General features: G+C 38.0%; 1 protein-coding gene across 3 annotated transcripts in view; it reads left to right on the top strand.

Moving 5' to 3' along the window:
* Positions 1-1,320: 1,320 nt before the first annotated feature.
* The window catches only part of LOC134803364 (aldo-keto reductase family 1 member B1-like), a 34,679-nt gene continuing 20,216 nt past the window's right edge, over positions 1,321-15,783 (top strand). For all 3 annotated transcript variants that reach the window (XM_063776168.1, XM_063776169.1, XM_063776166.1), the window contains exon 1: positions 1,321-1,462. In XM_063776168.1, coding sequence (XP_063632238.1) covers positions 1,394-1,462 — 69 coding nt within the window. In that variant the 5' untranslated portion in view covers positions 1,321-1,393. The remainder of the gene's footprint in view (positions 1,463-15,783) is intronic.

The raw sequence follows: 15,783 nt of genomic DNA, 5'->3' as shown, positions 1-15,783 counted from the left end.
TGTGGCTACCACTTCTCGAGTTGACTACGGATTTGCCGTGTAATAAGTTTCTTGTACTTTGAACATTAATATATCCTGCTTATTAATCGAAAAATGAAATATGTACCTATACTTATGCGCCACGGCGACAATTATTCAAACTTCGATCCGCGTGTGGAAATTTTGCAATTTGTTTGTTCACATGCGTTATGTCCAGGATACTTGTGTTAGTCTAAGAATAAAATAATTATCATTCAACGTTGTAGTTTTATTTTGTAACTTTTTCCTTATCCAGACTTTCTCGTCGCTCAGCGACAATATTTTTTCGAATTCCGTAGATTCATTTCCAATGTGCTCGATAGTCGTGTGAGGCACGAAATCTGTGAATTTTTAAGGTCATACCTATAATCATTATAAGAGCAAATTTCGCATAACTTCGTGCTTGCCTTGAATGGAAGCTGAATAATTCCATAGTTACGTCAGTTACATTAGCAAGGTTAGGGTACGGTTTCTTTGGTGCGACTGATTATATTTTAAAATATTGTAGGTACCTATGTTTTTATGTAATGTCTGTTCTTGTTGTTTTTCGAGATTCACGCGTTCTGGAAGAATTCTGGTTTCCACAACTGCAGGATTCCAGGTTTCTAGGAGTTTAGATGTGTTGGGTGACCGGGACTGCGACCCTCGTACCCACCTACTGCTTAGCTTCCAAGATTAAATACAATAAATACTCCACTAATTTCAACAATTTTACGATGGATTGAAATCAAGAACTTGCATATAGCGAAGAGAGCAATTCTATATATAGTTGGTCAAGCAGATCTTGTCAGTAGAAAAAGGCGGCAAATTTGAAAAATGTAGGCGCGAAGGGATATCGTCTCATAGAAAATTTGAATTTCGCGCCTTTTTCTACTGACAAGATTTGCTTGACCATCTATAATTAATATATATTATACGGAATGTAATTTCAATTAATTCATCATGCTCCACACAGACTCCACATGCTTGTTAAACAGATGTTTGTCTCTTTTGTTTTGTGTTTGCTAGTGATCGGCATGGGTGTCTGTTTTTTGCACAAATTAAAGGGGTGTCCGACAAACTGGCACGTTCGCCAAGCCTGGCGATGCCGTGTTTGTGTTGAATGGTGTTTATCATGTGTTTGGTGTATTATTATCAGCAAACACCAAGCATACTGGAGCCTGCGTCACTCCTCCATTCACCGCTCTAAACTTCAAGACCTACCATACCATAATCGGCATAATCGATCGGCGCAATGGAACGGCACGGAAACCTAACTTAACCTCTTTATAAATACACCACGCGCCCGCTCAGTCCGCGACGGGACGCCGAGACATACAGACGTGTTTCCTATTGATACGAAGTATAATTATAACATATATATACGGTGTTTGTGATGGCTGTTCCCGTGGTTACCTTCAATAATGGGAAGACTTGCCCGATCCTAGGGCTTGGGACGTGGAAGGTTAGTGGTTGTTCATTCATAAACCTATGTAAGTATGGTACATAGGTACTATTTGACAGCAAAAAATAAGAATTTCATTTTAACCGGCTTCACAAAGTATGTATGTATGTATAAACTATGTATTGTACAAAACACAAATGTATGGCACAGGATATGCGGTACAAAGGCGAACTTATCCATTTAAGGGATTTCTTCCAGTTCTCAATTCGTTTGAATCTTTGTCTTTTTTTGTTTCCCGATAGGGTATTTCAAAGAAATCTGGACTGATATGTACTTTTTGATGGAAATCGGTCCAGTAGTTTTAAGAGTAGATATATCAGCTCTTATCTAAAATGATGTAAGGCATTTTTGCCATCAAATGGATTTTTTGGCAGCGTGGGTATAGAGGGTGTTTTTTTTTGTAATTGACCGAAGCGTTAGCAAAGTTCTCCGTTTCGACTGCCTTTCTAATCCCTTTCTAATGTATGGCACTATCCCTTTCGGCTATATGGGATTGTCAAAATTCAAGTCATTGCCTATCTATCTGTGGTTGTTCACGCAAAGGGACGTCAAGTTGTGTAGCAATGCTGATCGAGCCAAACGGATATTTCATTTTCTCGCACAGACTATAGTACAACCATTTCCAGTCGCCGTTACGACGCGGTGTTGACACATCTTGTGTCGACACCGTCTGTTTCGGTCACAATTCCAGTCGCAGAGTCGTCGCCGTGTCGACACAGTTACCAGAAATGGGGAAGGGTCGACACATGACACAAAGTGACATAAAGTGTGGTCGCCGTGTGCACACATTGTTTCGGGTTTGCGACTACTTTATGCCAAAATCATTCGTTCATTCGTTCATTTTGTTCCTGTCAAATGGAAACTGTCAGATGGAAAAATACTTAAATAAAAATAAGTGACATTAATACGCCATCTCTAAAACGGATTACAAGACGTAATTATATATTGTTTGCATTTATATTACAATATGACTTAAATTATTATGGGGAATTAAACTGCTCGAGTGATTTGATAAACTAAGTGTAATATAATCAACGCGCCACCACATTGTTTTAGTTTAGCCGGAAATGAAATTGTTTACTTCTCAGTGCCTGTGTTCATAACTATATTATTTGAAGCATCTTTAGTACTTCGATGCGTATACTATACTTAAATAACAGAAATAACGCTTTACATACTACGAAACTTGTTAATTATGATGTATAAATATGGTTCAAGGCTGAGAAATATTGCAGTCACAAAGTAGTTGCAATGTTTCGACTTTGTGTCGACTCTGTGTTGACACATGACACGCGCTGTCAAAAGTAATAACAAAGTTACTGGTATGTTACTGGATTTGCAAAATGGCTCCTTGTGTTGATTTGTTTTCAGATATTCTCAAAGTGTAAAAATGCCGTGGTCAGAGATGGGCATTAATCGATTAACTGTTTATTCGACTAATTAATGGAATAAAAAAAGTTAATTCTCAAATTTTAATCGCGATTAGTTTAGTCGACCTAACATAGATTGAAATTGAATTAATCTGAATATTAATCGAATAAATTATCGATTAAATCTCGATTGAAAGTTGACAGGGGGCCATTTTTGTACGTAAAAATAATAGAAATGTCTTGCATGCAGATGGTAGCAAAACACTTTGTCATAAAAGTCGAGATGGGTGTCGATATATAGGTTTTAGGGAGTGCCGATTTCGAAAATAATGACCATTTTGGAATCCGAAAAGGCGGCCATGCACTGTGTCATAAAAGTCGTCATGGATGTCGTTTTATACGTTTTAGGGGGCCCCAATTTTGAAAATGATGACCATTTTGGAATCCAAAATGGCGGCCATGCACTATGCCATAAAAGTCGTCATGGGTGTCGTTTTATAGGTTTTAGGGGGCGCAGATTTCGAAAATGATAACCATTTTGGATTCCAAGATGGCGGCCATGCACTATGTCATAAAAGTCGTCATGGATGTCGTTTTATAGGTTTTAGGGGGCCCCGATTTAGAAAATGATGACCATTTTGAAATCCAAAATGGCGGCCATGCACTATGTCATAAAAGTCGTCATGGGTGTCGTTTTATAGGTTTTGGGGGGCGCAGATTTAGAAAATGATAACCATTTTGGATTCCAAAATGGCGGCCATGCACTATGTCATAAAAGTCGTCATGGGTGTCGTTTTATAGGTTTTAGGGGGCGCAGATTTCGAAAATGATGACCATTTTGGATTCCAAGATGGCGGCCATGCACTATGTCATAAAAGTCGTCATGTATGTCGTTTTATAGGTTTTAGGGGGCCCCGCTTTCGAAAATGATGACCATTTTGGAATCCAAAATGGCGGCCATGCACTATGTCATAAAAGTCGTCATGGGTGTCGTTTTATAGGTTTTGGGGGGCGCAGATTTCGAAAATGATATCATTTTCAATTTAAAAATGGCGGCAATGCACTATGTCATAAAAGTAGTAGTAGTAGTAGTAGTAATCACTTTATTGTACACAACACAGGTTTACATAATATTTACAGAAATAAAGGTACAAAGGCGAACTTATCCCTGTAAGGGATCTCTTCCAGCTAACCTTCGAGTAGATGAGGGGAGAATTCAAATTAGATAGACAAACTTACGGAATGCACAGTAACATTTTAAAAGTAAACTAACCAAAACGTCCAAAAGTAAATAAAATACGTAAATAATATTATAAAATAAAATACATGCTACATACATAAATACTAAACATATATTACATATAATATAATTATATATATAAAAGTCGTCATGGATATCGTTTTATAGGTTTTAGGGGGCGCAGATTTCGAAAATGATGACTATTTTGGATTCCAAGATGGCGGCCATGCACTATGTCATAAAAGTCGTCATGGATGTCGTTTTATAGGTTTTAGGGGGCGCAGATTTCGAAAATGATGACTATTTTGGATTCCACTTTTATGACAAAATACGTAGCCGCCATCTTGGATTATAAAATGATCATCGTTTTCGAATTCTGCACTCCCTAAAACCTATAAATCGACATCCGTGACGACGCAAGTCATCTTTATTTTCAGATCTAACAAATTGCTACAGAATACAAAGGACAAAAAAGAAGCGAGGAGGTAATGAAACAAGCAAAAATACAGATGATTCCTCGACGCAATTGGGTGATTCTTAAATTGTGTCCAGATTTTTTTTGTCATAAAAGTTTATATTTTTCACATATTACTAAATCTATGGCAAAAGTTATAATATTGCAATGGATTCCATCGCATGTAGGTATAAGTGGCAATGAGACAGCTGATGCATTAGCAAAACAGGCATGCAGCGATGGCATTGAATTTCACTTGAAACATTGTATGGGGGCAATAATGACTGTTTACATTTAGTCAAATTAAAGTGTCGCGAATTGTGGAAGGAATATTTCGACGAGAGATCTAGGGACAAAGGTATTTGGTATAAGACAATACAGCCACAACCCTTTAATTCTCCTTGGATTGATAATAGTGTGTTGTGTAGGCAGGATCTAGTTTTATTATTGAGATTGCGCTCTGGACACATTCCATTGAATAAGTTCGCCTACCTCATGCGTAAAGTGAATTCGGAATTATGCACCTTATGTAATCGCGTCGAGGATGTGTATCATATTTTAATGGAGTGTGTCCGAAATGAGCGACTTAGAAGACAGATATTTCATGACAATGACAGTTCCATTGGGTTATGTAATACCTACCTTTCGAACCCCATGTCTGAGGTTGTTGAAAAGGTACTAAATATTGTTAAGTGCGGTCTGAGGGACAGAAATGTGTGATGTAATTAAACTAGATGTAGCTATTTACTTTCTTTTAACTTTGTTAATTAAGTCTGTTTTTTATGGGGTGACATATTCGTTCAATCGAAAAAGCCCCTTAATAAAGGAAAAAAAAAAAAAAAGTTCCGTGACATTTCGACCTTGTAATTTTTTAAGTAAATGTTTTTGTTTATCTATGAGGATCTCACTAGAATAGTATAATCAAGGTATGTTTATATTTGATGAATGAAATAGTAACGCAAAAAAAATATATATTTGTGTCTTATATTCCTGCCGAAGACTTTTATTTTACCTTTTCCTTCTACACAAGTTTGGCCAAGTAATAAGAATTTAGGGCACTCAATTTTATTTTGACTTCTACAACAGTAAAGCTACGAGGCCATGTTTTGGTATCGTTTTCGTATAAATTCGCAGTACCAAATTTAGTTAAGGTATCACATTGACACCATTCCGAAGTAAAAACATATAAACTTATTAAAATACTTTCTTTTAAACTCCTCTTCACGCTTAAACTGCTGAACAGTTTTAATTTAAATTTGGTACACATATATTTTGAGTTCCGAGACAGGATATAATAAGTTATCTCAAAAATCACCCTTTAAAGGTGTGAAATGAGGTGTAGGGGGGAATTCAGAATTGACTTCTTGAAGTTAATACTGTTTAAGTTTAGGTTTGAAGTCATGTTTTTTCATCATTTTTAACTAAATCAAAGATGTAGACCATCCCAAATTTCATATAAATCGGTTCAGCGGTTATTGATTTCCCGTACAAATTTCCACGCCACTTTTCACACCTTCAAAAGATGATTTTGGTTATAAGATCTATCCTATGTCCTGTTCCGGGACGCAAACTATTTCTATACCAAATTTCAACGAAATCGGTTCAGCGGTTAAGCGTCAAGAAGAGTTTCAAAAAAACAGGCCAAGTGCGAGTCGGACTCGCGTATTAAGGGTTCCGTACATTAAGTCCGACTCGCGCTTGACTGCACATTTCTAATAGGTTTTCCTGTCATCTATAGGTAAAGAACTATTTTGTGTATTCAGACGGACATACATACAGACGCACGAGTGATCCTATAAGGGTTCCGTTTTTTTCCTTTTGAGGTACGGAACCCTAAAAAGATTTATTTTTATTTTGTGGAATGGTGTCAATGTGATATCTTAAATGGATTCAGCACCCCAGATTTATACGAAAACGATACCAAACACGGCCTAGCACCTTCACTGATATAGATATATCAAGATAAAATTGAGAGCCCTAAATAAACTTTCAAGAGCGGATATCTCAAAAACTATTCAACATATCGAAAAAATTGACGGAATAAACTTGTAACAAATTAAATTAACTTTCATTTTGTATAAGTGGCCATGTCGCTGAGATGCATAGTTTCCGAGATATAATCGAAAAACGGGAAAATGGGACCTTCAAAGCCCCCTCTCTCCCCCCCGCTCAAGGGCTACGGCCGGGGACTTTTGATATGTTCACCTCCTAACTTGTCAAACCGAGTTACGGAGTCAAAAATTGTGTTCCGAGCATTTCCCTCTACAACTTTTGGAGCATTCGTTGCCTGACCTAAGTAGCTTATTGAATTTCTTTAAAAACTTTTCTGTAAAAGGTTGACGGGTGTTGGGTGTTTATATGGTTTCGGTCGATTATTATCATTTGCATTGCCCATGATGACTTACTAGAATTACGAGCACACGAGACACTAATAGTAGTTTGACAAACCTTGGTTTTCAAGAGGTATTTTATATTGACATTTGCTGTCACAAATTTGCTGTCAGATTTAGTCGCAAACCGCACGCAAAGTGCACACAAATGTGTCGACACCTTGTTACGGAAAAGTGTAGACACGGCGACGACACTTTGTTTCGAAACAATTCTAGACACATTGTGTGGACTCTGTTACGACACATCTGACATTTAGTTACCACTTTGTGATTCTGCGACTGGAATGGTTATATGGGTATAGACTGTGCGAGAAAATGAAAACGGTGAAAAATAGAGATACTACTCCTAAAAATACGTGTGATACGATTAGATTCCTCATGATGCCTATAGAAAAATGTATTCTTAGCGTGTATTAGCACACAAAAAATATCAAAAGTTATAAACAAAAGAAGGGGGGAAATAGTAGATATTTTTTATTTCCACAATATCTCAAAAAGTATTAATATTTAAGAAACCAATATTCTTTTTAATTTATTTTATATACAATATATATACAGTGGTACTACTAAACGAAATTAATAACTAGCTTAAATCTAAAATAGGCCCTTGAGGCATTGTACCAAGGATGCTGGCTGCATTTCCTCGCTGTATCGCAATGCTGATACGTTGTGCGAGGTAGCCGCCAGCTCTTCGGTCACCAGTTACGTCAACCAGACGCTTCGCGATTTCTGCGAACAACTTATGCGCGCTGGGACCCCATGGACCTAGAGTTTCAACACCAAATGGTACAAAATGGTACTCTCTACCGAGGCTCTTATATTTGTTACGTTTTAGAATTTCGGCGCTTTCCGCCGCTCCGCCCGCTTTTACAGTAGTCCGTTGGAGGTGGGACGGTGCCAGTGTGTCTACGCAGGTAGCATCCCACACCAATATCCGTCCCAAGCTCCAAGGAACTAAGGACACTCCATCGGGCCTCTTGCCATCATCTCTGATAATGCCAGTCGGCTCAAGAAGAGCAGGCACATTGATGGTGGCAAGAGACCGACGGACTATGTCGTTAAGCGACGCATGTCTCGAAAAACGGCCTGCACTTTTTTGACAAGATAATCCGTGGTGTCCCAGTCGGTCCACGTCCGTGCCACAAGAGCATATGTGTGGCGTACACACCGAAACCCCGAGTCGCAAACCAGTCGCCAGTCTAAGGGAGGCCGGATCCAAGAAAGTACCAGTATTGGGCGAAGGATGGGCATGTAGCCAGTAACCGGCTTCCCGGGCTCCGACCGCCAAAAGCCTCGCGCGGTCTGGACCTGTACAGTTGTTTAGGAGAGTATTGTAAGTTAAATCACAGTAAACATTATCCCAACTCCTTTGTGAATTTGGGTTGTCTGGAAATTGTTTGCCTGGGCAAGCAATTTTAAAAGCATTTTTGGCGTCCTCAAAGCCCGCAATCTCACAGTTTGTGGGCAAAGCCCTTAAGATATTTCCTATGAACCAATATTAATATTATATAAAAGAGGACGACATTTCCAATAAAACATTCTATACTTGCAGCTAGAGCTGTATCTCCATTATTAATAGGTACTTTTTATTAAACGCTGAACACAGCCCTCCGCGTCTCATTTTCGGGAAACGCGCGCGGCGTGAAAAGGTGATTGCGCTTATTTTTTTCCCCTTTTTTTGTTTATAACTTAAGACATTTTTTGTGTGCTAATACACGCTTCGAATACATTTTTCTAGGCATCATGACGAATCTAATGAGGTAGGATCACACGTATTTTTAGGAGTAGCATCTCTATTTTTCACTGTTTTCAGTTTCTCGAACAGACTAGGAGCCAAGAATACCCGAAAGGATCACTTGTAGAGTCTGTGCGGCATTCTCTTTAGAGTCATCGAATGTATGGGGTTCTCTTTCAAGTGCAATAATACTACTTATTGCACTTGAAAGAGTAATATATTAAGTGCAATATAGCTGCCCGATAATATACGGCTTAACATGATATGATTTTTTTCAATACTATCATGTTGTAAAATACTTTTTATGAGTTTCAGTGATTAAGGATTATAAGCAAATAAGTACAATTAGTTAGGTATACGTTCCTGATAGGATATAACAAAAACTTAAACATAAAGGTAGATAGAATTAGACCAGGAAAGGTATGCAGCGATTTTGATAGCATACGCAGTGCAAGTATTACTTATACGTCATAATTTCATAGAAGTTTGACGTTTAAAACATCACTTGCACTGCGTGGGCTATTAAAATCGCTGCAGACTTTTCTTGGTCTGACTCTAGGTACTTGAAGCAAAAGTAAGGACCACACCAAATAGTTTTTTATACAATCGTGATATACCCTATATACTTAATAGAGAGCTTTTCAGTCGTGTACCTGGTATTAGATTAAATAAACATGCAATAGGTAAGCTTGATGATTATATCACTATTGTATACAATATAGGTAGTTAGTACCTACTTTTTCTATGAGTCATCTAAATAATACTTTTTCTACCATAAAACCTAGATACTTAATGAAAGAAAATTATAGTTTTTTTTTAGCATTAGAAAAAAGGTAAACAATGTTGACGTCTTTTTATTGAAAAACACTTTTGAAAAATAAGTCACGGCAAATATGTAACAATTATGAATCATATATTATGTACATTCTTTTGCTGTCATAAGTAATAGTTACCTACTGATTTTAAAAAAGCGTTTTTCAATGGAAAATCATTTATTTACATACACTATATATACAGTGGTACTACTAAACGAAATTAATAACTAGCTTAAATCTAAAATAGGCCCTCGAGGCATTGTACCAAGGATGCTGGCGGCATTTCCTCGCTGTGTCGCAATGCTGATACGTTGTGCGAGGTAGCCGCCAGCTCCTCGGTCACCAGTTACGACGGTTACATATCAGAATACCGAAAACTGATTTACCTAATGTTGAATCACCTAATGCTTGATTCACCTATTTTTAAATTACCTATCGATTATTTTACCTAAACATTGACTGACCTAAGTTTATAATACCTAAGCTCAAATAACCTAATGGACGAAACACCTAATGCACGATATACCTAATGCACGTTTTACCTACTGCACGTTTCACCTTAAGCTATTATACCTAATGCACGAGTCACCTATAGCTGATATACCTAATGGACGATACACCTAAAGCTGATATAACTAATGAACGATGTACTTAAACTTGACTTACCTAATGGACGAAATACCTAAAACTGTTAAACCTATCGCACGAAATACCTAAAGTTGATATACTTCCTGAACGAATTACCTAATGTCGATATGCCTAATACACGGAATACCTAAAGTTTATATACCTAGTACAAATATCATATCATTTTGCCGAATGATCAAGTGGCAACTCCACCCAATAAATCGTATGACTACAAAATTAGTTATCTTATCTTATCTTACCAAAAACTTAATATTTGTAAGTTAACATCATGACGATGAAATAAAAGTCGGTTTTGGCACTGTTTGGTCGCAGTGACCCTAACACGCTCCTCCTCGCTTTGCTCGTCGTCGCACCTATCTCGACTCTGGCAAATGACTAGACCTTATATTATAATAAAAAATTGTAAGCCAATTGAATGATTTGGCTAAAAAATGTATATCAAATGTATGTCCTAATAATATTCTACTAAACAATAATTATATTTTTAATTTTAGGTACATATTTCGTTGTATCGAATTTAGGTATTTCGTTCATTAGGTATGTTAACTTTAGGTATATTGACTTTAGGTAATTCGTGCAGTAGGTATGTTAACTTTAGGAAATTCGATCATTAGGTATACCGATTTTAGGTATTTTGTGCATTAGGTATATCAACATTAGGTGTTTCGTGTATTAGGTATATTAGCTTTAGGTATTTCGAGTATTAGGTGTTTCAACTTTAGGAAAATCTAGCATAGGTATTCTGAGCTTAGGTAAACCAATTGTAGGTGAAACGTGCAATAGGTAATTCGTTCATTAGGTGTTATGAGCTTAGGTTAATTGATCATTACGCATTTAAAAAAATAGGTGAAACGAGCATAGGTGATTCAACATTAGGTAAATCGATTTTCGGTATTCTGATATGTAACCGTTACGACAACCAGACGCTTCGCGATTTCTGCGAACAACTTATGCGCGCTGGGACCCCATGGACCTAGAGTTTCAACACCAAATGGTACAAAATGGTACTCTCTTCTTATATTTGTTACGTTTTAGAATTTCGGCGCTTTCCGCAGCTCCGCCCGCTTTTACAGTAGTCCGTTTCAATTAAAATACATGTCAAGATCGCGTAGTCTTTTTCTAATGCTAAAAAACCGGGCAAGTGCGAATCGGACTCGCGCACGAAGGGTTCCATACCATAATTTAAAAAACGGCAAAAAAAACGGTCACCCATCCAAGTACTGACCCCGCCCGACGTTGCTTAACTTCGGTCAAAAATCATGTTTGTTGTACGGGAGCCCCACTTAAATCTTTATTTTATTCTGTTTTTAGTATTTGTTGTTATAGCGACAACAGAAATACATCATCTGTGAAAATTTCAACTGTAGCTATCACGGTTCGTGAGATACAGCCTGGTGACAGACGGACGGACGGAGTAAAAGTTGACCTCTATAACTTAAGACTCGAAAACATGGGCGAATTGTTTTATCATGTCTAAGTATATTCTCGAAGTTATTTACTAACAAACCTCTGTAACTCGAAAAACATAATAAGACGCGTTTGTATAATTACCTAGCTCTCTAATATGAATTCTTCATTCGTCTGAAAGGATAGTGTTATCTAAGTGATAAGTTGATAACGATAACACTATCCTTTGATACAATCAAGTTATTATAATCGTAAAGCTGGATTAATAAGTAAAACAAAATCGTTAAAATGATTTTTTTTATATCAGTGATAACCCTACAAAGTTGTCATGTCATTCGTAGGATTTACTTGCTAGGGTTGGATCACTTGAATCATACAGATTTTTGCACTAATGTTTAACAAACTGTATTTCAAAAAATAAAATGAAAAAGAGTAAAAAAATAAACAATAAGAAAACCAAAATAAAATATCTTAATATAATTTCTTTTTTAAAAAAGGGAACTGCCTTCAAAAAACTAACCCACCTAAAAGCACAAAATAATTCTTATATGGCACGTGTCCTGTCCCTATCCCGTCGTAAAGCAAATTTCTGCCAAAAAGTAATTAATTAAAAAATAAAAATAAAAAAAAAACATTTATTTCAGACCTTGGTCCATACACTTACATGGAAAAAACTAACTAACTACAAACTAACTAAATTTAACTTAAAAACAAAGTTTTGTACTGAAATATACTTGGTCAAGCAGATCTTGTCAGTAGAAAAAGGCGGCAAATTTGAAAAATGTAGGCGCGAAGGGATATCGTCTCATAGAAAATTTGAATTTCGCGCCTTTTTCTACTGACAAGATTTGCTTGACCATCTATATGAACTAATTAAGGTAAACTATAAATAGTGTTTGACAGGAGCCAGGCATATACACCGGTATAACTACATACACTCATGTGTATGTAGCCACCACCGAGTGTACCCTGGCCCAGTGCGCAAGAAGCTGACTGTCCATCCTGTCCGCTATAACAGTCAGGAGACTGTTGCGACTGTCCCGCAGGCGCCGCAGTGCAGCCGCGCAGCGCGCGCGCATGATGGCCGGGAACCCGTTCACGCGCGCATCCGCGAACATCCCGGACGCGCTGCACCAGCGAGGCAGCCGCAACAGTGCCCTGAAGGCATTGTTGTATTGGATGCGTAGGTCGTTACCTTTGCGTATAGCTGGTCCATAGTGCACATGCATAGAAAGTCGTGCAAAAGGCTCGAAAATGCCTAATAATAAGAAAATTAAGACGAAAAATAAATAAAGAAAATTAATAATCATCCGGGTAATTACTTCGTTTTTGAAGTCGGTGCCAAACCAAAATTTTAGAGAATCGATATTTTAGACAACAAAGAACGCTGCACGTACTTGCATTATAAATATATCATAGGTCAGAGTCATAGTCACGTACATAGGTCTATCATAAGTCATATGTTAGTTTAGTTTACTCATTAATTTAGTTCTTGTAGGTACTACATACTCGTATTTTTTTCTGATTGGCAGCAAAGAATATTTTTGTCGGTTTGGCACCGCCTTCAAAAATGAAGTAATTACCCGGATGATTTGCTTTACGACGGAATAGGGACAGGACACGTGCCATATAAGAATTATTTTGTGCTTTTCAGTGGGTTGGGCGGTTCCCTTTTTTAAAAAAAGAAATTAAGTATATTAAGATATTTTATTTTGGTTTTCTTATTGTTTATTTTTTTACTCTTTTTTATTTTATTTTTTACTTTTTAGTGACAGGTACTTCATTTATTTTAGGTTTTGGGCTGAACTACTAGTTTGTTAGGCTCTCCATTTAGTTTTAGTGTAATTTAGTATTAAGTTATTTTGTTTTAGTTTATTTAAAAAAAAATCTTTTTTATTTATTTTGTTTTATTTTTTACTTTTTAGTGATAGGTACTTCATTTATTTTAGGTTTTGGGCTAAAATACTAGTTTGTTATCTTCTCCATTTAGATTTGGGCTAGTTAATTACTTACTAATGTTGGTGATGGTCTAACTCAATGATAATCGCGACAAAACATAATACTTATTGACGTTTCGGTGCTAAGCGATTTGTATGTATATTGCTCCCACTCCCACTTCCAGTCCCAGTCCGAGTCCGACTCCCACTCCCACTATTTTATCTAAATCGGTTTCAGCAATCTAAATTTGTTTGTAGGTATACCGATTGCATCGCCACCTACCGGGTCCAATTGGTTTTTCAAACCATCCATACACTAAAACCTTCTCCAGAATGTAACACTTTTCTGAAAACCGCATCATAATCTTCTTCTTATTCTTATTCATACAAACATACGGATCAAACTGAGAACCTCCTTTTTTTAAAGGCGGTTAGAAAAGAGTTGATTGACCCACCTAGTGGAACACTGCAACATAGGCACACGACGAGAAGTCGGTTAACCAAAACAAAGTGTGCCTATGTTGCACCAAACCTGAGTTCCACTAGGTACAGCCAGGGTTCAGCATCAGCTCTATCTTGGGTACTGTTCTCCCAAGTGCTCATCAAGATGTGACGGATGACCAAAATAGCGTTGGCCTATGTTGCTCCAAACCTGAGTTCCACTAGGTACAGCCAGGGTTCAGCATCAGCTCTATCTTGGGTACTGTTCTCCCAAGTGCTCATCAAGATGTGACGGATGACCAAAATAGCGTTGGCCTATGTTGCTCCAAACCTGAGTTCCACTAGGTACAGCAAGGGTTCAGTCAGCATCAACTCTATCTTGAGTACTGCTCTCCCAAGTGCTCATCAAGATGTGACGGATGACCTAAATAGCGTGGGCCTATGTTGCACCAAACCTGAGTTCCACTAGGTACAGCCAGGGTTCAGCATCAGCTCTATCTTGGGTACTGTTCTCCCAAGTGCTCATCAAGATGTGACGGATGACCAAAATAGCGTTGGCCTATGTTGCTCCAAACCTGAGTTCCACTAGGTACAGCAAGGGTTCAGTCAGCATCAGCTCTATCTTGGGTACTGTTCTCCCAAGTGCTCATCAAGATGTGACGGATGACCTAAATAGCGTGGGCCTATGTTGCACCAAACCTGAGTTCCACTAGGTACAGCCAGGGTTCAGCATCAGCTCTATCTTGAGTAGTGCTCATCAAGATGTGACGGATGACCAAAATAGCGTGGGCCTATGTTGCTCCAAACCTGAGTTCCACTAGGTACAGCCAGGGTTCAGCATCAGCTCTATCTTGGGTACTGCTCTCAAGTGCTCATCAAGATGAAACGGATGACCAAAATAGCGTGGGCCTATGTTGCACCAAACCTGAGTTCCACTAGGTACAGCAAGGGTTCAGTCAGCATCAACTCTATCTTGAGTACTGCTCTCCCAAGTGCTCATCAAGATGTGACGGATGACCTAAATAGCGTGGGCCTATGTTGCACCAAACCTGAGTTCCACTAGGTACAGCCAGGGTTCAGCATCAGCTCTATCTTGAGTAGTGCTCTCCCAAGTGCTCATCAAGATGTGACGGATGACCTAAATAGCGTGTGCCTATGTTGCACCAAACCTGAGTTCCACTAGGTGCAGCCAGGGTTCAGCATCAGCTCAGATCTATGTATACTAAAACCTTCTCCAGAATGTTACAAACACTTTTCTGAAAACCGCATCAAAATCGGTTCAGCCAAACGCGAGATAATCGCGAACAAATATACATACATACATACATACATACCCACTCACTTGCTTTTGGTAACTGTAGCTACCAGCTGTCACCCTTATTTTATTATAATAATAGAGGTCACTGAAAAATATCAATCATGTGAGTGGATAAATACATACATACATACGGGTCAAACTGAGAACCTCCTTTTTTTTTAAGGCGGTTAAAAACGGTTAGAAAACTTACGTAGCCTAAACAATTCCCCGTTTGCACAAAAGTCCCTCATTCTGTTCCACCCTTCGAGCAACACGGAAGGGAGGCGGCATTCGCACTATTTCCCCTCTGCCGAGGTACAAGATTAGCGCGTCAATCTAATCTAGCGCGGGTAATAAAACTAGTTGCACTTGGATTTTTCACTAGACCGAGTCCAGACGCGCGCGTGAACACTGCTGCACAAAAATGCCTGTTTTCTCGGTTTTTTGTTATAAAAAGAGGTCGGGGACATCAAATTTACAAAAAGAAAGTGTTACATTTCACACGTAATTTTGTTTTTTACATATCATACGTTTAATTACATTCAAACACAATTATTATATTTTAGTCTCATGTAATTGTTGGATTT

The sequence above is a fragment of the Cydia splendana genome, chromosome 26 (assembly GCF_910591565.1).
Source record: "Cydia splendana chromosome 26, ilCydSple1.2, whole genome shotgun sequence".
NCBI classification, from domain to species: domain Eukaryota; kingdom Metazoa; phylum Arthropoda; class Insecta; order Lepidoptera; family Tortricidae; genus Cydia; species Cydia splendana.
The sequence above is the reverse complement of the archived record's forward strand: the minus strand, read 5'-3'. Positions and strand labels throughout refer to the sequence as shown.